Source organism: Onychomys torridus, chromosome 6 (genome assembly GCF_903995425.1).
Source record: "Onychomys torridus chromosome 6, mOncTor1.1, whole genome shotgun sequence".
In the NCBI taxonomy this organism is placed as follows: domain Eukaryota; kingdom Metazoa; phylum Chordata; class Mammalia; order Rodentia; family Cricetidae; genus Onychomys; species Onychomys torridus.
Window position 1 is genome coordinate 45,739,526 of NC_050448.1, and position 23,548 is coordinate 45,763,073.

Consider the following 23,548-nt stretch of genomic DNA (forward strand, 5'->3'; position numbering starts at 1 on the left):
TCTATGATGCTGCATTATACACTCGGACAGGTCACTCTATTGTAGTAGGAACCTTTGGCAGCAACTTGCTCACACCTTAGCAAAGATGGGGCTGAAAGCAGGCCTAAGCTATAAGCCTGAAGGTCTATTCTCTAGCAACCCATTTCTTCATCTATGTCCTATGCCTGTAGAGGTTTTACACCTCCCCATACAACGCCACTAGCTGTGGACTGAGTGGTCAATCACATGAACCTACACAAATATGATAGCTTCCATGTGTCTTTGTGGCTGACCCTAAGAAGACATTTATCTGCATAATCATTTCCAGCAGGGTACTCTGAAGGCTCTGTGTTTTCAGACAGTCTTTTTTCAAATGAATCTGCACTGTTAAATTCCAGAGCTCTTGATGAACAGGGTCTTGCCTTCATGACACCTAATGTTTCTTGGCAATGTTGCTAATATCTTTAGCAATTACACCCTAATTTGCCTGCCCTAGTTTCAAATTCAAGCTTCTTTCTTCACCAAACTAAACAATTATGTTCACATTTTTGATGGGTTCACACCCCTCTTCTCAACAAACTGTAAATAGTATACATTTTTCTGCTATACTTTCTGCTGTCTCTTATCGTAAATCTGGGAAAATGTGGTATACAATTGCCATGCCACTGCCTACATGGTATATTGTTTTCAGATTTCTCCCACCAAACAACCTAGTCCATTACTTTTGAATTCATCTCCAGTTTAGCCATGTTTTGAGGATAAGGCAGATGTAATTAGATTCTTAGCCAGAATATAAAATGAATGGACTCTAGCTTGGTTCCCAATAAAGGCTTTCTTTCCCTCTGAAACTCCTTGCACCCAGTTTTCTTGTTCGCATTTCTGCTGACATTCCATTCTACCACCAGAAGTGCAGTACATCCTGATTACAGTATTCTAGGGTTTCTCTAACCCCCCAGCTTCTTAAATATTGACTCTTGATCACATATAGAATTGCATAACTGAATGTGGAGGTCATACAAAATAGCAATGGTAAAAGACTTTTAAATGTGCAGCAGCAGCAGCAACAACAACAACAAAATAATCAAATGTGTAAGAGATCTAAAGTGTTTCTGGCTGTGCCATTATGTTCTGTGACTGAACTACAGTCTGGGGCTGAGCACATAATATACACACTTGGTACTGCTCATGTTTCCTGTCATCTGTTGATACTATTACCAGAAACACCTTAACTCAGATGTGAGACTTCCATATGCTAGGAATCACAGTAGCTTTGCCAACATTCAAGGCTTTCTCATTTTATACAGCATCGTGGTTGGATTACAGAAAATACTTTCAATGCTTTCCTGCTTTAGATTTACAAACCATGTCATTTATTTGTTAGACAACTTGGTTTTAAAAAATTATTGCTTGAGTTCTTGACTTAGCATCATAAAAAAAAATTAAATGAGTTTTGATATTGGGTTAGGGCAGAATTCCCAATAGCATCTGGAATGGTCCTAAACATACTTTCATCATTTTGTTTTTATGCAAGGAGGCATCTCAACATTGAGAACTATAAAATCACAAGACTGATCAACTCTAAGAAATACTGAAGATGTTCTAGATCCTGCAGTATCACACATTCAGCAAAGATTTAGTATGCAAATAGACATAGCCATCTCATTAGTATTTAATTTTTTGTAATTTTAATAAATGGTAAAGTTATATGAGTATAAGTAACAAAGTATAATTTTAAGATAAATTTCCTTATGACTTATCATCAGTGAATGTTTGGTCTGGGGCCATATAAGGGTTTCCTATGTGAAAAGGAGTCTTGAGTGGAAAGAGTTTAAGAAGCCCTGCTCTAATCCACATATCTAAACTCTTCTACACCCCTTCTACAAAGAGTTCAAGGAACCACATGGTCAAGTTTATAATAGGAAATTACCTCACTTCTCAGTACCAATTTTATATATGAATTGCTTTTCTTATCACTGTGACCAAATGCCTAAGAAGCAGTACATTAATGGAGAAGGGGTTTATTCTTTCACTTTAGCACCTGATTGGAAGATTACCATTAGCTATGGTGGGGAAGTCTGAAGGCAGCAGGAACACTGGGATATATTTGCTCATATCACAGCAGACAAAGGAGCATAGATAGGACAGGAGAAGACCAAGCAATACAAAACTGAGATCCCAGACCCCAAGGGCTCCATAATTTCCTAACAGAGCACCAGCAGCCTAGGACCATGTGTTCAGACACATGCACATCAGAGTCAGTAGAGGATACTTTACATCTAAACTCTGACAAGGGCTAGACCTTGATTTAATGTAGAAATAAATAAATTCTAGTTTCTATACACACAGTAGCGTTAGTTATATGGAATGATTGAGGGAGTATTTGTTTTTCATTCTCTGAAGATACTTTGTGGTTATCACTAGAAAAATACACGAACCCTTAGGATGTATACTCAGCTTTGGGTTTGGGTCCTACAATCAGCTCAGCAGAGAAACAAAGGCTGTATGTAAAAGTCTACAGTATGTGTGCCTTGACTTTAAAAATAGATTGTTATTTCAAAACACTACAACACGTTGACAACCCTCTACTGTACTCCACACACCATCACACTCACAGTTTTTTTCCCCTTTATTTTCAGGGAAGTATGGATAAATAGTTGAGCATATTTCCCCTCTTACCACTATACCCAAACTTTTATTATGTTTAAACACTAACAATACTTTCATCTCAGTTATTAAAATGTGATGAAGCCATACTGGTCTTTGATGTCTTTGATGAATACAATCAGCATATTAAGTTCAAAGCAGCTAAGCAGTAGATATGAGGTGTTCAATAGTATATTAATGATGCTACTGTTTGAAGATATTTTTATACCCAGTAATAATGTCATATTAATATAATAACACTATTAATTAATATAATAATATTATAAGACATACATGGCAAAGTAGAAATTTCATGGGTTTGGAATAAAAAAGAGTGGAAAATTTATAATTTTTACCTATGCAATAATGGGAAATTTATTAACCTGAGTATCATTCCTCATCCTTATATCAAGAATGCCAATTGACTTAAAAAGGAAGTTTCAAAATAATTGTAAGCATATAAAACTCCTAACACCAACTATAAAACATAATAAATGATGATTACTTTTAAAATCTAAATTAAATTTTAAAAATCTAAATTTGTTATCTTGTAACATGTTCTATGTGTACCATTTTTAAAATGTTGTTTAAAATCAACTTTGATTGCTAAACATAATTCAATACAGTGAGTGTCTTATGATGCTAGACTAATCAAGGAAAATCACTTTCAGAATTATCTTATCAAATCCACAGATATTATTGGTCTGTGACCTACCTTCTGCAAGACCTTGTTTATTCCATGAACTTCTTTTACCCTTCTTTACCTTTGTGACCATCTAGAAAATGTACTAGATTTCTGTGATTCAAGTATGCATGGGCTTAATCCTCTTATGTGAATGGTATGGGAAAGGTGGAAATTTATCCTGACTATGGTGAGGCTTTTAGAAAATTGTTGATTTTGAATAAGTCATGGCTTCAAATGAAGAAGAAGAAGAAGAAGAGGAGGAGGAGGAGATGAAATGTACAGGCACACATATATATGTATGCTCAGCTTTTACCTTGTCATGTGATGATCTTTGCAATATCAGGATTCTGGCCTCAAGAAGTCTGTCACCAGATGAGGTTCAATACACCTAAGAGTGAAACTATGGGTGAATATACTAAGGGTGAATATATATGTGTGTGTGTGTGTGTGTGTGTGTGTGTGTGTGTGTGTGTGTGTGTATGTATGTATGTAGATATGTATAAAAAATTTACTTATTTTTATTTTACATGAATATGTGTGTGTGCCTGCTTGTCTATGTGTGTACCATGTTTGCAGGTGCCCACAGAGGACAGAAGAAGCTGTTGGGTCCCTTGGAGCTGGAGCAACAGGCCATTGTGAGCTGCCTGGAATAGTGCTGGAAATAGAATTGGGTCCTCTGCCAGTGCTGCTAGTGCCCTACACCTCTGAGCCAGCTCTTCAATCCCAAGTCTTTTCACTATAAAGCCCTGTATATATATATATACAAGAGCTAATTAGAGGTGCAGAAATTCTCAGAAACATGCACCCCTCACTAATTGTCTACAAATTTATTGTCTGACCTGTGCTGTACTCATCATTTGATTTATTTCTATCGGTGACTGGAGAAATCAAGACTAGAGAAAAATACTGTTATCTTAACTCAATTTGGATTTAAATTCATATTATTTTCCAGAACATGTAAGAGAAGCAAGAACTCATGTATTCACTAAATACACATTGATGACACCTGTGCACTTTCCTGTCTTTTTTTGTGGAAAGAAGAAATGTGTACATGAATTCACTAATATAATTCAAAGAATTATCTTCATGTATAAATAAATTAGACAACATGACAAAAGGTAGCCACAATGATGGAGTGTTAGAATGGCAAAGAACACTGTAAGTAATTTAACATATTAGTTCTTTAGCTAGTAGTCAGTTAGCTACTGACTGGTAAAAAAATATTCTTCATATTTGAATTAGCTTCTTTTTATTTAAATTATGCCTTAAATTACTTACATTATGCCTTAAATAAACTACATTATACGTTAAGTTAAAGAAACCAGTTTTATGTGCTATAAATATAAAACCAAATACATCAAAGAGAAGGCAATATTTAAATTCTAGCTAGAGAAGGCTACCTTTAGAAGGCTCTGAAATTAAACCCTGGCCCTTTCTTTATTGAAAGGAAGATTTGCTGGTATTAGGGAACTGTCAAAGCTGTACTAGCACCAGGCTTAGTCTCTTACCTTAACCTTTACAGAAAAGCTTAAAGGGACATTGAAAAGGAAATACCTTCCTTACTTCGAGGTTCAGCACTATTTAATACCTACTATCAACTCAGTTATTACTTCTGTACTTACAGACCCTTAGTTTTAGTCTAGAAATCCTAAATTTTCAGAGATCATCATGTGTACCTGAGAACCCAGAGACTTGGCTTTTCCTCCCTGCCCCTGACATAGTAACCAGAAGTGGGATGCTTTTCAGAGGGACCTGTTCATTCAGGACATGACCAACCTGAAATCTCTCATGACTGTTTGTGGATGATGCCTTTGGTAGTAGACCATTCACAACTTGCCTCCTTGTCCTACTGGATTTATCATTATTTGCTTGATTTCCTTTTTTGAAGTCAACCACAGTGTATGTGGAATGTAGATTTTGGAGGTTCTCGAAGGTAAAGGACTAAAGAACTTCAGCGATTTAATGATATGATGAGTCCGCTCCTCCTCTTCTGCAGAGCCTACTCCACGGCATCAGGCAAAGGGTGAACAGCTGGGGTTTTGCTATCACCCTGGGAACAGTCAATTTTGTCCTTGTCACAATCTACCTGCTTGATATTCTATCCTTCTTCTCATTAGAGAACTGAAGCAAATATTATATCATGCTATGAAATGAATATGACACCAGAACTCAGAACAATGCCAGGGCTACACACCAGGGCAGGGTAGGGCGTCTAAGGCGCATCATTCTTTCTCTGTGGCAGTTCTTCATCACATTTCTCTCACAGCATATGACACTTCACTTCGCTGTAAAAGACAAAGGACCACAGGGCAGCCCAAGAAGAGTAGGGGTAAGATTGCATGTGTGCTTTTGAGTTCTAGGTCCTTTGGCTCTGGAAATAAGTAGTAGCTTATGTGGGTCTTTCTGATTTGTTCTTCTTTCTTTGGATCCCTTGTTTTATTGATACTGCAAACCAATTTCCTACTGTATTTTTAAAAACATGAGTGAAGGCTTGTATAACATTTTAGTGATCTGAAGGCTTTAAAACCTTTCTCTTTGCTTGCATTTTCTATGGTCACTGTAAAAAGTTTCCGCACACTTCGTATTGTAAAACAGTATTGGTTAAACAAATTGCTCCTCTCACTTTTCTAGAGGTCAGGAGTCTGACGCAGTTCTCACTAGCTCAGCTGAAGTGGTCAACCAGGCCATGTTCCTTCTGAAGACACTCTAGGAGAATCTTGTTCTTTGCCTTCTGGTTTCTAGAGGCTCCAGCGTTCCTGGGCTCCTCACCTTCCACTTCTAGCTTCAAAACCACCAGTGGCTGGCAGTGTTCCTCATGTTTCATCAATCTGACCATAATTCTTCCCCTGCCTGTCGTTTTCAGGAACCGTGATGACGGTGTGGCTCTCTGATCACCTGGGTCAAGCTATGTACTTAAGTCAGTCCTTATCAAGCAACTCATCTGCACTCTTAATTCCCCTGTGTCATTTAATATATACTTCACAAGTTTTAGAGGTTAGGAGGTAGATATCTTTGGGGAAGGCATCAATCTGTCTTCTAGAGTCCTTTTTTCAAAGTAATATAGTTTTACAGATAAAAATAAATCTTGAAACAATATAAATGATCACAAAATGATTATAGATCCATTGATTGATTTAAAAACCAACTGTACTTCAATACATGGACACAACGTTTTCTAAAGACAGCATATTTGCATCTTAAAAGTATGATTCATTGTAAATGTTAATTTTTCAGAGTTAGGAAGACAACCTTGGAGCTCTTCCCTACTGACTATTTGATTTTAACCCTTTATGTAGTTTTGGTATTTATTTCCTGTCAGTTTTCCTGAGATTCTGGCCAGCTCTTCGGTAATTGAAATTCATGAAGTTTGGTTGTGAAATTCTTCTTAATCTACTCATCTTCTTTTCTTTTCTCAAACCTTTTCCTCCAGGTCATCTCTGCCTTTCTGTCTACTCAAAGCTTTTCAGCAAGTTTATAAAGCAAATCCACCCCAAGCCTTCCAGGCAGGGCCTCTGCTACTGTCACAAGGATGAGACGCTGTTTCCCCTTGGTCTAAGATCAAAACATTCTGACTTTGAATTCACTCATAGCACCAGGCAGCATTGTGATCTGTCACCTCCCGTGTGCAAACGTGCTTCCAGAGAAGTTAAAGTGTGCCATACATGGCTCTCTTCTCAGGAGCAGGGAGCTAAAGTGCAAAAATTACAGCAGCTTAACAATAATATTTTAGTACAGATTGACAAGACAGGAAATGCTGCAGGCAACGCAAGATCCATGATTGATTGGCAAATCAGTGGGACAGCAAACTCGCATAATGAATTCTGAGAAAGGCGAACTCTCTAGGTGTCCATTACTGACTACAACTTAATTAACTCCATCAAGCATGCCTCTAAACCCATGGCCATTCTTCACACCATCATCCACCTGCCCTTGTATAGAAAAGACTGGGCATTAGTTATAAGTAAGGTCTTACAGTTCATGCTAAGATTTGGAAGAACTGAAACCGTTTTCAGATGTCAAGGTTGATAGGGTCATTTCCAAGAAGAGGACAGTGAAGAGCACTTGGACGGAGTACCCAACAAATATCTATTGAAATGAAATAAATATGAATATTAATATTAACATAAAATTAACTTTAAAAATTCATTGTTTTTCAAGTTAACAGGCTATGTCCTAACTCTTCATTGTATGGTAACTCAAATATTTTTACAACTTTATTTATTTGGGCAAGATTTTCTAGTAGTGATCTGTGTTATTCATTTTAAACTCAGCAGTAGAATTACTTTAAACAGTAGTTTTTTAAAATTTTTAATTATTTAACATTAATGTGTGTTAAATAAAACCAAGGCTAATAATGTTTTAAGTAGCATTTTCTACCAAAAGATATACTGAGCTCCCTTTCAGTTATTCTCAACTCTGTGTTTATCCACGGTATTGATATTACTATAGGTATCTTTTTGGGATGAGGCCATTTTGCTTTGATGACATATTTAGCCCCATGCTAAATGTGAAACAACAAGAAGTTATCTTTTGAAAGGCTTTAGCTTTTTAGTTCAGGATAAAAGGTCAGGGTTCTCAACCATAGCTTTGTTCATTAGTTATTATTTACATTTTGATCTATTCTCTACTAATTATGTTTTTCTTTATATATGTATATATATTTAAAGTTTCAATTAGATTATTTTTATGTCTAAAAATATTTTCTATAGAGTATTCCAGTTTCATTGTCTGAATCTGATTTCTGCCTTCCCCACATTGATGTTTTTCTATTGACATAAAGGACCCAAGAGATAGTTTATTCTGGAGCTGAATATGAGTCACCATGGCTCGACGCAGGCTCAGAATCAATGTTCCAGCACAGTAGTGGCTTTGTGAAATTTCTACTGTAATATAGCAAAAATAAAAATCATAAATGCAGGCACATTTCAAATGTATTAGTGTGGGTAGTGGTGGCCCACACCTTTAATCCCAGCACTCAGGAGGCAGAGGCAGGTGGATTTCTGAGTTTGAGACCAGCCTGGTCTACAGAGCCAGTCCCAGGACACCCAGGGATACACAGAGAAACACTGTATCAAAAACTCTCAGATATGTCAGTGGAAACCCGAGGCACTGTAGCAAAGCAGGATAGCACTGTCCTTATGTTCTAGACCTTATGGATTATCTGATGATGTGCTATAATGCCTTGGGTTTCCACTGACATATTTGAGAGGTTTTGATTTTATTGATTATACAGCATAGCTCATTTTTCCCTTTTCTCTTTTCTTCCTTCCTTCCTTCCTTCCTTCCTTCCTCCCTCTTTCTTTTCTTCCTTCCTTCCTTTCCTTTCCTTTCCCTTTCTTTCTCTCTCTCTTTCTCTCTCTCTTTCTTTCTTTCTTTCTTTCTTTCTTTCTTTCTTTCTTTCTTTCTTTCTTCCTTTCTTTCTTTTTCTGGATTTTTGATACAGGGTTTCTCGGTATACAATTGTCATTGGTTACTTATTAGTATTATACAGTAACTTTTTCAAAAAGTTCTTCTAGCTGATGATTGTGTAAATCAGTCTTATTTTAGTCATCTACATGTTCACAGGTTGAGCATATGCTCACTAAACTTGCTGGATAAATCAATGAACCAATGAATCACTGAACAACACAAGCAGTATTGGAATTCTCTATTTCTATGCTCAGGACAGACATCACTAATCAATCATGTCATTCTTGCCCTTTAAACTTGAATTCAGAAAAAAAGACTATATAGCCCTTTATACTCAAAGTGTGATCTGTTGATAAATAGCACCAGCATCACCTAGGAGTTTACTAGAAATGTGAATTATCTGACCAACTTAGATCTACTCTAGCAGAATGTGCATATTAGTAGGATCCTGGGGATTACTGTGATATCAGAGCATGAGAAACATCACTTTAGACACACTGTATGTCAATATGCAGTTAGACTTGGCAAATGAGAGATGTCCTCTGTTCCGTGTTCTGTTCTCCATGTCACTGGAGCTCAAGGCCCAGCCTTGGCATCATTACATACAATAAGTGGAATTCACTTTTAGTGGAGTCAACACAGAAATGGGCCATAGAGAGACAAATTCCACGTGTCTCAAAAGAACAAAGAAAGTCAATTTGCTGCAAAAGTGGAGAAAAACATCATGTGTTAGAGAAACTGGAACAAGTATATCTGAGGTCATGTAACTATGGAAGTAAGTGGGCATCTGTGTGCAGGCCTGGGATGGTCTCTGGTTTAGAGCAGATCTCATCTTCAGAGAGTGGATGGAAGTGAAAGGACAGGAAGGTAGTGTTGGAGACAGGAGCAGGAATAAAAGAGTTTGTTGGCACAACAAGGCTAATGCAGTCTAGGTGAAGAAGGATATTTACTAGCAGTTAAAGGTGCAAAGGTCTCAATATCTATATCTTTATCTGTATAGATATAGGAAAATAACAATAACAAATTCCTCAAATAAAAAACAAATCTTATCTTCAAAATGTGTGTGTGAGTGTGTGTGTGTGTGAGTGAGTGTGTGTGAGTGTGTGTGTGAGTGTGTGTGTATGTGTGTGTGTGAGTGTGTGTGTGAGTGTGTGTGTGTGAGTGTGTGTGTGTTTTAGTGTGTGTGTGTGAGTGTGTGTGTGTATGAATGTGTGTGCGGAACATGGTGCTGGTTGTCTTATTCTGGCACTCTCTACCTTGGTTCTTTCACTGTACCTCAAACTCACTGTATTTCTGCTATGGTGGCCAAGAAGCCCCAGTAATCCTTCTGTCTCAGGGGTTACAGGCACAAGTGGCCATTTCTGGTTTTATATATGGGTGGTAGGGAAGCAAATTCCTGTCTTCACGCTTGTCTAGCAAGCTTTGTTATCCACTTGAACCATACCCTTGACGGTATTTCTTTATTTTTATTTAACTAATTAAAATATTTATTATTTTATTCTATGTGTATATGTATATGCCTGTGTGTATTTGTGTACACCACATCCATGCAAGGAGCCTGTGGAGGTCAGGAGGAGAATTAAATTTCCTTGAACTGGAAGTATAGGCAGTTCTGAGCAACAATACGAGTGCTGGGAACCATACTTGGCTCCTCTACAAGAGCAGCAATTGCTCTGAATTGCTGAGCCATCTTTTCAGCTCCCCTGGATTTTTTGATTCAGGGAACACATAATGTACATCAAGCTATCCTTGAACTCACAATTTTTCTGACTCAGAGTGCTGGGATTAAAGGCACCATACTCAGCCTCTATGCTCTTCCAGAGACCAGTTCCATATCCCACTCCACAAGTCCCTTTATGAATGACCTCAAAGGGGCTTCTCAGGTCTGGGAAGATTTTGCCCCTCAGCTCACAGTCTTGAGGGTATAATTAGTGTGACCATATACTTCCCCAAGCAGTGGTCAATAGACATCTGGTAATGTGGAAAGAGAAAAGATTATCTTCTGGGCACACATGCCTTTGAGGCCTCAGACTTCTCTGAATGGAAGCAGTAATGTGAAGAGTGGGGAGCTAGGCTAATGGAGGGAGGGGTACAAGTGCAATGACGTCACCTCGCAAGGGCTGATACTGCTGTGAATGAGGTTGCTGCCAGTCAGATCTATAGGTCATAGATCTTGTATCCTCATAAGGGGAGTGATTCCATCGTAACTTACAAATTTAATTAATTTTGCTGAAATTTTCAGTTGAGGAAGTTGAATGACACCCAGCTGAATGCCATACATTTACTGGTACTTCAAACATGCACACAACACCAATATGACATCTTCAATAAATATTTATACTCTCACTGCAGATGTTGGATTAATCAGAGTGCTATATGGAGAAAAGAGATTAGAGTCAGCCCCTCTTTTTAATGCACTTTGATTTTTAGGAAAGTTTATTTATCAGGAGAGCCGTTCCTGGCATACTAAAATAAACCACCATGTGATTAGAGCACTTACAGCAGCATCACGCTGGTGTCTGACGTCTGCATTTGTCTCTGTTGAGTCCTGCCTTTCCCTTTAGCTGTCGTGGTCTCAAAGGTTAATGGACACCGACTACTGTTTATGTGAGGAATTCCTCCATGAGTCTTAGTGGTGGCCACTTTGTGAGGCTTCTGTTCAGTTGAGCGAGAACTCTGATAGTTGGTCTACAAGGCTCTCTGGAAGCCTGGTACTTAATTGAAATCAGCACTGCCCCTGACTGGGCCATTTTCAGGCATGGGGGAAAGTGGATTTTTCTTCCCCCTCTCCTTTTTATATTGCTTAATGTCCCACATGGACTCTCTCTTTGGATTCTAATAAGCAGTTTTCCCTTTTGCTAAAACATTATGCTGATAAACAACAGTGATTTATTAGTGATGCTCTGACAGCGTGGCTTGAGCTTGGAAAGTGTGGCTACAACCTATTTGCATACTGCTTTTCTTTTGGTGTAGACAGTGTGTTTTTCTGCACAGCAACACTGTGAAATAAGCTGGATGTTGCTTCTTGCCACACTGGTCCCTTCACATTGACAAGATCTTGGAGGCTAAATTGCAGTGTTAGGTGATGGAGTATAACTGAGTACTTTCTATCCATGTTTCCGCCCTACACCAGAAGGCACATAAGCCTAACTGTGGAAGCTCCCCTGCCCTCCATGTTCTATACCACTTGAGAATCCATAACCCTCACAGCCTCAACTTTTTTATTCTGAGTTGCTAGTTCTCTGAATGTTATTCCTTCATGTTCCATGCCTTGGAGTCCTGTATGTGGTGAATGGACCAGTTTTCTTATCCATTGTTTGGTTTGTCAGGGCTTGGAAGTATTTTAACTTGCTGTTATCACTTAAAGATACATGCATATATAATATGGGGAGATTGAATCCAGGCCCTGTGTAGGTTCAATAGTAGGCACGCACTCTATCACTGAGCTACACACCAGCTCCAAAATATATCTGTTCATAGTAAAGCATATAGTAATAAATATAGAATGATGTACCTGAGAGTATATCATACTGTCTAGGGATTGTAGATTGTATAGCTAATGTCACTAACTAGGAGTGATACACAAAGCAAATTGGGAATAATTTTGCCAAGCGGTTGGTAACTTGCCAGTGTGTATGTGAGGACATCAGATCAGTTTGCGCCTAGATAAATAAGGTGTTAGAGTGGAGCTGGCTGTCTATTGCTCTCATAAGATTAACTCCTTATCTTTTGTCTCTTGATCCTAAGCAATAACATTCATAGTTTCGGGGCACGGAACTCAATAGCATCACCCCAGGCTCTTGTCCACAGATTCAGTTGTGGAGACTAGCCAGTACCTTGGCTGAGGTTTTGTGGCAGACCCATAGCAGAGCAGTCCACATGTCAGCAGGGAAGAACCTGTGATTGCTGCACTGCTGTGGTCTCTGGGTATAGGCTGGTAGCAGAAGCTGCCAATCTCTGAGTCCTCCTGGCTAAGCTGGACAGTTCCCAACAGGTCTTTCATAAACAATGTCCCCTTCTCCACTCCCAGAGCAACATAGGTCTCCCAAACAGCAAGGGATAAGTGAGTGTGCGCTGTTCACACTGGCTCAGGTGCACACTTTTCAGACTTGGAAAAACACCTAGGCAGCTTTGAAACTCACTTTCTCTAACTACCTTTATGAGTGGAGATTGTCAGGGATTTGCCAAGCAGCTGGAACAAGTCAACAGAACCACACAATTCATAGGCCCAATCATCTTGCCATAAGATCTGTGGTTTATGTGAATTTAAATCCATTTACTATTGAGTACATGTGGCATTGAACTCAAGTGTCCCTCGTGGTCACTCTATGGGTTTAAGTGTGTGGCTGACATCTGCCAACCAGAACTTGCTGACATTCTTATCCGCTGCTGTTTTCTGCAAGTCTGATAGCCAAGCCTTTTAAATCAAAGGGACTCATCAGAGAGAAGAAAAGGTAATCTCCCCTGCTTGAAAGACAGACGGGCCCTTATGTTCTTCCATTAAGTGTCTGCCTTAAACATCTGAATGGCCTAAGTAAGTGAGTGCTTTTGTCTCCCTGTGTCTGTCCTCATTAAGCAGGACGAATGCTGAACACACACAGGAGTATGTGTATGAGTGCACATGTGAATGCACACACACGAACACACACACACACATTCTGAAGGGCACAGCCCATGTCACTGTTTGTCATTCCGCACAGTGTATAAGATCTCTGTTATAAGATGTTCTATAGCTCCAAAAACAGATATTGCTTCTTTTAGAAAAATATCCTTGGCTGGGTCCCTGGAACTTTAATTAAAATCTTGGTTAAAAAAGAAAAAAAAAAAAAAAACCAAACCAAAAAACCCTCACCATGTTAATGCATTCTAGGAAGCTTGAATGTAAAACGATGAGGTCAGGAAGCAGAACCGTTTTGTTTGTTGGTGGGTTATGAGGGACTGTGAGGCGGATCAAAGGTTGCCTGGGCTGCTGTGATGAGTCTCAGGGGACTGTTTTTGGGAGAGATCTCCCACTTAATGAGGGCCAGCCCATCAGCCCAAGTCCCCAGCTTTCAAGATAATTACCCAAAGCACGCACAGATTTTCTTCCTATTGTGTCCTTGACATTGTCTGGGTCATTATGAACAAAAACCTAAGAAGATTATCATGAACTAATTAGCAAATTCACTTACCTTTTCCTGTTATTCATGGTACTGTTGAACTTTCATCCTCACTGGGTCCACAGTCAGAGGAGGACATAAGCCGCCCTTGTTTTCTTAGCTATGTATTCTTGGGGCTCTATCCCAGATTATGGTATTAGGTAGGTGCACATTTTTTTTTTGACAAAGTCTGTAGAGGGCTGTGCTACCTTTGGTATGAGGAATGTGGAAGAGACTTTTGTTCCCACCTTCAAGGGGCCCACAAGCCAACAGATATCAGAGGCAAGTGGGCTTGTTATGAGTTTCTCTTTCTTGAGTAACTTAGGGTATGTCAGGTGCTTTTTATATTTTAAGTCATACAATAACTTGATAAGGCAAGTTTGTTTGCTTTTACAAAGGGGGAAACATGACGAACTTTATTGCTTATTTGTTTTTGAGACAGGGTCTCCTGTATCCTGTGGGGTTGGCCCCAAACTTGCTATGTAGTGAAAGACAGACTTGAACTTGGATCCACCTCCTGAATGCTGGGACTGTACACCTACATCACCACTCTGGTTTATGTAGTGCCGTCAATTAGACCAGGGTTTTATTCATGACAGGCAAATGCTCTATCAACTGAACTGTATCCCTAGCCTGGGGCTTGCCTAGAGGCACCAGGCAACTAAATAGAGAAATCAGTCTTTTACCGCAGGCCTGTCTGTCTCTAATATCTGTATTGAACATCCCTGCTCTTTGTTATGTCATTTGTTTCAAGATTTTTCCAATGTCCTTCAAAGAAAAAAAGAGGAGACAGGACATTGTTATTGTTTAATAGCCCATTCCGTTTCCATGAATCCTCAGACTAGAAGATTCTGAGTCCTTACCCGAATGGATCTCAGCTGAACTGCTGCTCAAAAGCCTAAAAGATTAAAAAGCCTCTAGTTCCTGGTCCTCATGCCTTATATACCTTTCTGCTTCCTGTCATCACTTCCTGGAATTAAAGGAGTGTGTCTTTCCTAAGCAAGACATGAGATCTTAAGTGCTGAGATTAAAGGTGTGTGCCACCACATCTGGCTCTGTTCCTAGTGTAGCCTTGAACTCACAGAGATTCAGAAGGATCTCTGCCTCCCAAGTGATAGAATTAAAGGTGTGTGTGCCACCATTTTCTGGCCTCTATGTCTATCTAGTGGCTGTCCTGTTCTCTCACTCCAGATAAGTTTATTGGGGTGCACAATATTTCAACCACAAGGTGGTTTATGTCTCACTTGATCAAATGGTCTTTGTCATCAAGACATCAAAGTTGGATTCTTCCCAAATGAATGAAGTGATGTTCATTGCTGAGGATGAAGGGACCCTCTGCTTTGAATTATCCTTATTCTCACTGTAGTGGTGGTGAGTGTGAAGGTGGAGTTGGGGGTCTGACTTGAGGAGATGGAGCAGGCAGTCTAGCCATCTGAGAATATATGGCAAACTTTCTTCCTCCATCTCTGAAGATTGGCCTGAGTGATCTCTTACCTCCAGCAATTAGCAAGAGTGTCCAGGGAAGACACTCCTGTGAGTATTGAACCCACCTTCTCAGGTCCTTGCACTTATTTCAAGAGGATCTATTGGAGGCATCATGCAGCAGCCTGGCTTCTGGACATTTATGTGTCCACCAAATTGAAGTTCTAAGATCTGCCACTAACAGGGATGCTCCCTGTGATTGGGGCTGAGGGAGCTGCTGAAGCAAAGGATGGTAAGAATTGGCTGATAAAACACTGTTGATGGTATGGACTCCTCAGTGAGCCTTTGTAGAAATGCATAGGCCACTCTTGTGAGTGTTGGGACCCTTACTTCTCAGGATGAAGGTTATCCTCAATCAGAATGAATAGCTGTGTCTGGGTACATCTCAGTCACAAATCCCATGTTTGCACCTCAGGCTTACCCTTTGGTGGGAACAAAAGGGGCATGTATTGGCTTCAATGGAGGAGGTTGCCTGTATGTTTTGGTAGAATAATTATAAACTTGAAGCCTGTCCTCTTGTTCTACAGGAAAAAGAGGGAGGGGTGCAGAGAGGTTGTATAAATGAGTCATGGGATTTAAGCTTTATTTTGCCTTCAGCTTTGGATTCCAAATCTACTCAGAATTTTGCAGATTCAGGCTGTGGGTCAAACTGATTAAGTATAGGACTTCCCAATGGTAGGGTGTTCCACAATGACCTAGAAGAGTGGCCAGCACAAGTAACTGTTGGCTGAGTCTTAATGCTATGGGCTTTGCTCCTCTCTCCATGACTGGTGGGCTTTGTCACCAGGATCTTGAATTGCAGTTACATCTGTGGGAGGTGGGAGAGGCTCCATCAGAATCATTAGGGAGATTTCCAAAGCACACATGCTTCTCTGCTCATCTCATGCCACCACTGAGAGGGACTCCAAGAGGGAGGAAGTCCTGGCTTCAAGCCCAACATTCCTAAGTAATTCTGATGTCCTCTATGGAGCCGCTCTGAGATTCACAGTGACAAGCTCTGGAGGAAGGTCTGCCTGTCATTTTATTCTGCACAGCACCAGGCATCTAATGCACTAGATCTTTGTTGGATGAAAGGTTGAAGTGAACGGTGGGGAGAGAGAATTAAAAACTCCTGGACAATAAGGAACACTGGGCTATGAGGAGGATTAGAAGTGCCCTAGGCAATGTGTGTTTATTGAACAGGCTTAAAGGTGAATCTAGCTTTCTTTAGAGTCTGGCCATGGACTCTTTCCTTATCAATAAACATAAACACTGAGCTGCCCTTGACCCCAGGAGTTAAAATAATAAATAGTTTAATTGGTCATCATTAATTCCCCTATAGATTCATTACTGGTAAGTGTGGCCTTGGAAAGAATTACGCCCACATTCAGCCTGGGCATTTTATCCCTGAGCCTCTCCAAGATGCTCCTGTAGTAAACCAAATAAGACTAGCCTCCCACCTCCTCCCTCCTCCCTCCCATCAATAGTGTATTTGCTATTGAATCCAGCCAAATGGCCATTTGCAAGGTTGGATGGGTAGTTAAGCCACACAGGCACAATGTAATATGACAACATTCCTCATGGTAATATGGTCCTTTGCTCATTACATTTGAATATAGATTGCCAGAGTGCAGTGCCTGCCGACCCTGCTCTCTGTCTGGGGTTGAGTTCTTCAGACAAGGTGAAGTCCGTGTGTGCTCTTCAGAAATTATTAGCTTGTTTGGGAGCCAAACAAAATTGTGGCTATTGTCCTTAAGAACGTAATTTGCTAAAGCTCTTTTCTTCCTGTCCTTAATTATGGATATATTTATATGTGTGAGCCACCTGCCTGCTCAGGGCATGTGTATAGCTGCCCCTCTGATGTTCCACTTAATGGTTTGGGTCCCTCCTTTTGGGTTTCAAACTCTATGTTTAAATACCAGCACTCAGTTCAGCTTCTGAGTATTGAGACTTTCTTCTCTACTCCATGAAAAGCTGTGTATAAGCCTTTTGGCATTTTGTCTGAACTAAACAGTAGTGGGTTTTCAGGAGAAATGAGAGCTCTGTAAGTAAACCTATGTATTTATATGTGTAAAGTGCATTATAAAAAGAAGCAATAAATCTAGTTTTCTACATAAAAGGAATTAGATTTCCAGTTTACCTCTGCAGTGGGATTAATAAAATGTGCAGCAAATAGCTGATGGAATGATCCATTTGGAGTCTGTAAAGGCATCTGGGGAAGCTGGCTGGAGTAGCCTTTTAATATTTTTTCAACAAGAATTTCTGTTAATATTTTTATTCGATACTGACTCCGGAATGACTGTTTTTAAATGAGCTTATCTGTTACCTACCCCTTTCTGCGTGGCTGAGCAAATTCGCTGGGAAATCCAAGTTTCTCTTCATTTCCATCAACTCTCCATCTCCAAATGACAGAGAATCCGTTCCTGAGTTGGAGAGGAGCCAGAAGTTTGTCGTCTCGCAGTCTGCGGGCTGCCCCTTTCTTTCTCCTCTTTGAGGCTCTCTGATGCTTACAGTGAGCTCAACTCTAAGGTTTCCAGCCTCACACTCGCCTCACATTCCCCCACAGTCACATCGGGCTCTCTGTTTCTGAGGAACACCACGCGCGCCAGCCTCTGATTCTGACTGCTGTTACCTGCAGGTGCTCTGGAAACTTCAAAATGCGACTGGTAATGTATTTGCTTCTCTAACATGCCACTTTCGAGTGCATTAGATGCAGCTGCTTACCATTTTTTTCTAAAGATCTCTCTTTTGAATAACATGCATGCAAAAGCTTGTGAAAGGGAGCTTATAGAGCAGGGGATTAATTGCAGGTCTTGGTGTGCGTGTGCATGCATGCTTGCTAATGTAGGCATGTGTATAGAATATGGGTAATTTATGTGCACATATGTCTGATCAGGCAGATTTGACTAGAGGGGTCTTGTTGAAAGCAGTACTTTTTATGCGCAGCCAGGTTTTCTAATCAGATCTGGAAACATCTTACACATCAGCAGCAAGTACAAGAAAAATACATTCTTAAACCTACGCAGATGGCAGGTTTTAGATATCTATTTAAAACCTTTCTTTCTTAAAAAACGTGAAAGGGGTGTGTTTGTGTGTGTGTGTGTGTGTGTGTGTGTGTGTGTGTGTGTGTGTAGGGGGAGGGGGCTGGGGGCTGGAAGAATTGCAGAGAAGAGTTACCTGGGTTGCTGCAGAGCATTTTCCACCCTGTGTCACCTGCCTTCTTAAAAGTCAGCAATCGCTGAGGGAAGAGATGTGGCTGTATTTCGGCATAAGCCCAGGGGGACGTTGAGCTGCAGTGTTCAGCAGGCATTTTAGCTACTCTAAATATTAGTGCTCTGGTGATAAGTAGACAGAGTGGGTTTGCCGTAGCTGAATCTGGCTATGTGTTTTGGCTTGTAGGAATCGTGTTGACGCTGTCTACTCAGGATGTGCCTGTGGTTGTTGAACTCCCAGAAAGCGGCATGAGTGTGTGGGCTCCATAAATCACATTACTTATTTCCTAGCACTGAGAGTTAAATTCTAAAATTAAGAAATTACTTGGCAATTAATAATGCATTCGGCAGCCCTTGAATGTCTCATTGGGTGAGATTTACATCCTCGGGACTTGCTCCTCTAGTTAGAGAGACAAATGATTTAAGGTGCAGGCTTAATTGCTATTTCAAATCCTTAAGCTAGAAAGATGCTTACACTACTTTATTTAAAAGGCTTGTTTTCAAGAACATGTATGTGAGTGTCTAATTGTGGTGGTGAGCTAATTACGACTGTAATGTGCCAAAGAAAAACAACTTGTCTGGAGCTTTGCTCACCAAGGTAACAGCAGCTTCCTTCCCTTATCTTTGTCTTTTTTGCATGGCCCTTTTGCTCTTGGAGACCAGGGTTGACTCACTGTAAAGATGAGAAAATAATGTAGCAAGTCAGAACGCACAAAGGAAAGCAATTTTCTAAGAAATTAAACAAAATGCATCTTTACAAGTGAGTTTTCTAAATGTCGAGTAGGCATGGGCATTTGAAAATGGAGGCTTCTTAAATAGTAAACAGGTAAGTGGGAAAGTCTAGGTTTGTGTTTATGCTGACTTGTAGTTCCTTGTATATTGTAAACAAGGTAGTAAATAGCATCACCATTTTGTATTGACTAGTCATTTGTTTCCTCAGGATATTGACTATAAAACAAAAAGGTGTTTATTTTATTTGAATTTAAGATGATTATAAACTCCAGCAACAGTTCATGAAGTTGTAACAATAAAAATGAATACTTCTGAAAGTTAGTGTGAATACCACTTCTCCTTATTTTTCATAATTTAGTATTTTGCAACTTAGCCATGCACTCAATGGAGGACTACATGTGATTTTTAATTATATAACTTTTAATAGTGATTTTTTTTTAGCAACCATGTCCAATTAATGATTATTGAAAGTAGTATAGTAGATTTCAATATATAGGGGTGGTTCCTTGAAAGAGCACAGGTATTAGGAACCTTTAAAACCAAGTGTGAGCAGTTTAATGTTATGTTCATATATTGTTCTATACTTAACTGATTTTCACTTTAGGTACTATTTATTTCCAGTTCTATAAATACATCTAACTGTGTTCTATATCATGTAAGAATCTTACCTTTGAATATAAATATCTTGATGATGGCTTCAATTAAGTACCTAGGACAGCTGAAGAATAGTAGTAATTTTGCATGTATTATAATATATATATATTAAGAACTGTAAAAACAATTTTTGCACTCAGTCATATTTCAAAACACTTTTGCTTTACTTCTGAATTTGGCGGTTTTGTGTGAGGTCAGTTTCATGGTAATAAAAGAAGTTTCATTTTATTTCACTTTTCTGAGCTTTTATAGCATTGCATGGTAATATGCGAGCAGTCAGTGCTATTTAGTAGGAAATATCATAAGTACTCAACAGTGAAAAGAAACAATGTCACATTTGCCATCTGTCCCTGATGATGATTTCCCACTCACTTTTAGATGCTCGATAGACCCAGGTTTTATTTTATAAAACCCATTTATATGACTCCCATACTCACATGATTAAAAAACAAAAGTGTTCTCATTTGAGACTTGAGATTGCTTGACCAAATATTTCATTTTTACAGCTCACATCTAATATGTTAAAATTGTACCTTGTAGACTGACCTCACATCTTCAACTGAAAACATTCATTCTTAAACCACTTACTAAGCACCACACTGTAAAACTATCTCCTGGACTGGGACAAAAGGGTGGTAGGGGAGAGAAGGTTGTTTTGATTTTTTTCTACAGAAATGAGAGAGACGTTTTCTGCATAGCAGTGGTGTATGGAGGCACAGAGAACTTCAGCACAATTGGAGACGTACATTATTTTCCATTTGTTCTACTTGGTTTCAAAATGACACAGTCTGTAGGTTTGTCAGTAGAGGGATGATCACAGTTGGGGCAGGGAGGAACTCCTCACTGGGTCATAAAGGAGAAAGAATGGCTGCTCGGTGGATAAGAGGGAAGATGGGAAGAAACAATGATGAGAGTGGACAAAGAAGGTGGGGGATTGTGGGAAAGGGGAGTCACACCACAAGTGATCAGAAGGGGAATTGACAAACAAATGGTAAGGAAGATTTCAGATTGTTTTTCATTCTCTTCATCTGCCTTAATAGAGTCTATAGGAAATTCTTTGAGGAAGTGAACAACTTTCTGAAAAGGATCTCGTGTGTGTGTGTGTGTGTGTGTGTGTGTGTGTGTGTGTGTGTGGTGTGTGCCCTTGCACATGTGTGCATGTGTGATCTTTAGCATTTATTGAGTGTGTTCTTCTGTCTGTCCAATGTGGGACAGGCACTATGCTAAGTAGTTTTATATTTAATATTTATTTATTTATTTCATTTTTTGAGTGCAAGCCTGACCTGAGTGCACGTATATGCACTATATCTGTTTAGTGCAATCAGAGGTCAGAAGAGGGCATCATAGGCCCTGGAACTGGAGTGACAGGCATTTGTGGGCCAACTATGAGGGTGCTAGGAACTGAACCTGGGTCCTCTGCAAAAGTAACAATGCTCTTAACTGCTAAGCCCTCTCTTCAGTCCCTATGCTAAGTACATTAGCTGAATTATTTCACACAGCCATCAATTACTGTTAATATTCCCTTTCTGTAGATGAGATGCTGAGAAATAAATAGAGCTTGTATAAATTTATGATGTATTCATGGTGGAGCTTGGATTTGAACCTGGACTCCAGAGTCAAGCCTTCTGATCACTACATAGCATAATTATTGGAGTGCATCACCTTATCTATAGTTTCAGTTACCAACTGGTGTGGTGATATTGTGTTCCCCAAAATTTTGTGCACCCTAATAAACTTATCTGGGGTCAGAGAACAGAACAGCCACTAGATATAGAGGCCATAAAATGGTGGCACACTTGCCTTTAATCCTATCACTTGGGAGGCAGAGATCCATCCAGATCTTTGTGAGTTTAAAGCCACACTGGGAAAAGCCAGGCATGGTGACTCATGCCTTTAATCCCAGGAACTGAGCCTTTAATCCCAGGAAGTGATGGCAGAAAGCAGAAAGGTATATAACTCGTGAGGACCAGGAACTAGGCTTTCTGGCTTTCGAGAAACAGGTCAGCTGAGTTCATTCTGGAGGAGGACTCAGAAACTCCCAGTCTGAGGAAACAGGATCAGCTGAGAAGTTGGCCAGGTGAGGTGGCTGTGACTTATTCTGCTTCTCTGATCTTCCAGCATTCACCCTAATACCTGGCTCCAGGTTTGTTTTTATTAACAAGACCCTTTAAGATTCGTGCTACAAACTGGCATGCCTAGTTGTTTACTGGATATGTCACATTGGTCCTCTGGGGAGAAAGGAGAAGAGCCTTAGTACACTAAGTGGTTCATAGACAATAACGATGAAAGAGGAGAAACAAAATTGGGCAGAGAATGGTTTCCCACTGCATTATTAGAGTCCCATCCTGGGCGGAAATGCTCAGGGCCTGTGTGTCTACTATGTGCTGTCACTGGTGGGCAGTTAGTTCCAGGGAAGAGAAGGGCTTTGGTTTAACAACTTATGTCCATTCGAACATTCTACATCTAGAGGCTAAGTTAATTGCATTTCTTTATATACCATATTTTATATAATTATTAATGTATTTCATATTAATGTGAACATATTAATGTGTTTCAATGTGACATTTCTGTACATACAAGTTGTATGCTTTCAGTGCATTCACCCTCCTTCTTGTGCTCTCCTGGTTCTTGTCCCTCCACCCTCATTTCCTTCATTCCTTGTCCCTAGGGAATCACTCTACCACTTTAAAGTTCTTGTTCTAAATCCTGGTTATTTCATCTGAGAGAAAACATGCAGTACTTGCTTTTTTTTTGCATCTGATTTATTTTATTTAACATGACAACCACTAGTTATATGCATTTTCCTGCAAACGATGTACTTTTATTATTTGTTTTGGGTAAGTAATGTTCCATTGAGTATGCACATTCTATTTCCTTAATCTATTCATCTAGCGATGTCTGTTCGATAGACTCTACAGCTTGGCAATTGTAAATAGCACCACAATAAGCTTGTTCAGTACTCAAGCATTTCTTCTATATACAGACATCGTTACTTTTTGGTATATGCCCAGGAATGGTACAGCTGGATCCATAAGGTACCTCTACTTTTAGTTTTGTGAGACTTTCCATAATGATTTCCATGGTGAATACAATAACATAGATCAGACCCACACCATCAATGTATAAGGGTTCTGTTTTCCCTCCTTCTCCACCAGCAGTTTTTTTTTTAATGTAATATTCATTCTGGTTGCAGTTAGATGGAATTTAGTCTTGAGTTGCATTCCCCTCATCCTGAAGTGTTGAGTGCTTTCTACAAATTTACTGGGTGTGTTTATTATTTTGAGAAGTGTCCACCCAAATTATTTTTCCATTTACTGAGTTAATTATTTGTTCTATTGTGAAGGATTTTAAGTTTTTTTGTGTGTTCTGGAATTGAACCTCTGGCATAGATCTTCTCCCATTCTGTATGGTATCTCTTTTCTTGATGTGATCAAAACAGTCTTTGTGAATGTAGCCGTAGTATAGAGGTTGCAATGACTGGAGACTAATGGGAGACAGGAACACCTGTTAGAAGACCATTTTAATTACAAGTGAGAAGAAATGAGATCTTGAAGTAGATATGTAAAGACTGGGAAAGATGAATTAATGTATGCCTTTATGTGTGTGTTTGTGTACATTTGGGTGTGTGTTTGCAC

General features: G+C 39.5%; 1 protein-coding gene across 2 annotated transcripts in view; it reads left to right on the forward strand.

Moving 5' to 3' along the window:
• The first annotated feature begins 17,813 nt into the window (after positions 1-17,813).
• Positions 17,814-23,548, forward strand: part of LOC118585520 (IQCJ-SCHIP1 readthrough transcript protein) — a 745,628-nt gene continuing 739,893 nt past the window's right edge. For both annotated transcript variants that reach the window (XM_036190174.1, XM_036190175.1), the window contains exon 1: positions 17,814-17,981. In XM_036190174.1, the coding sequence (XP_036046067.1) occupies positions 17,973-17,981 (9 nt within the window). In that variant the 5' untranslated portion in view covers positions 17,814-17,972. The remainder of the gene's footprint in view (positions 17,982-23,548) is intronic.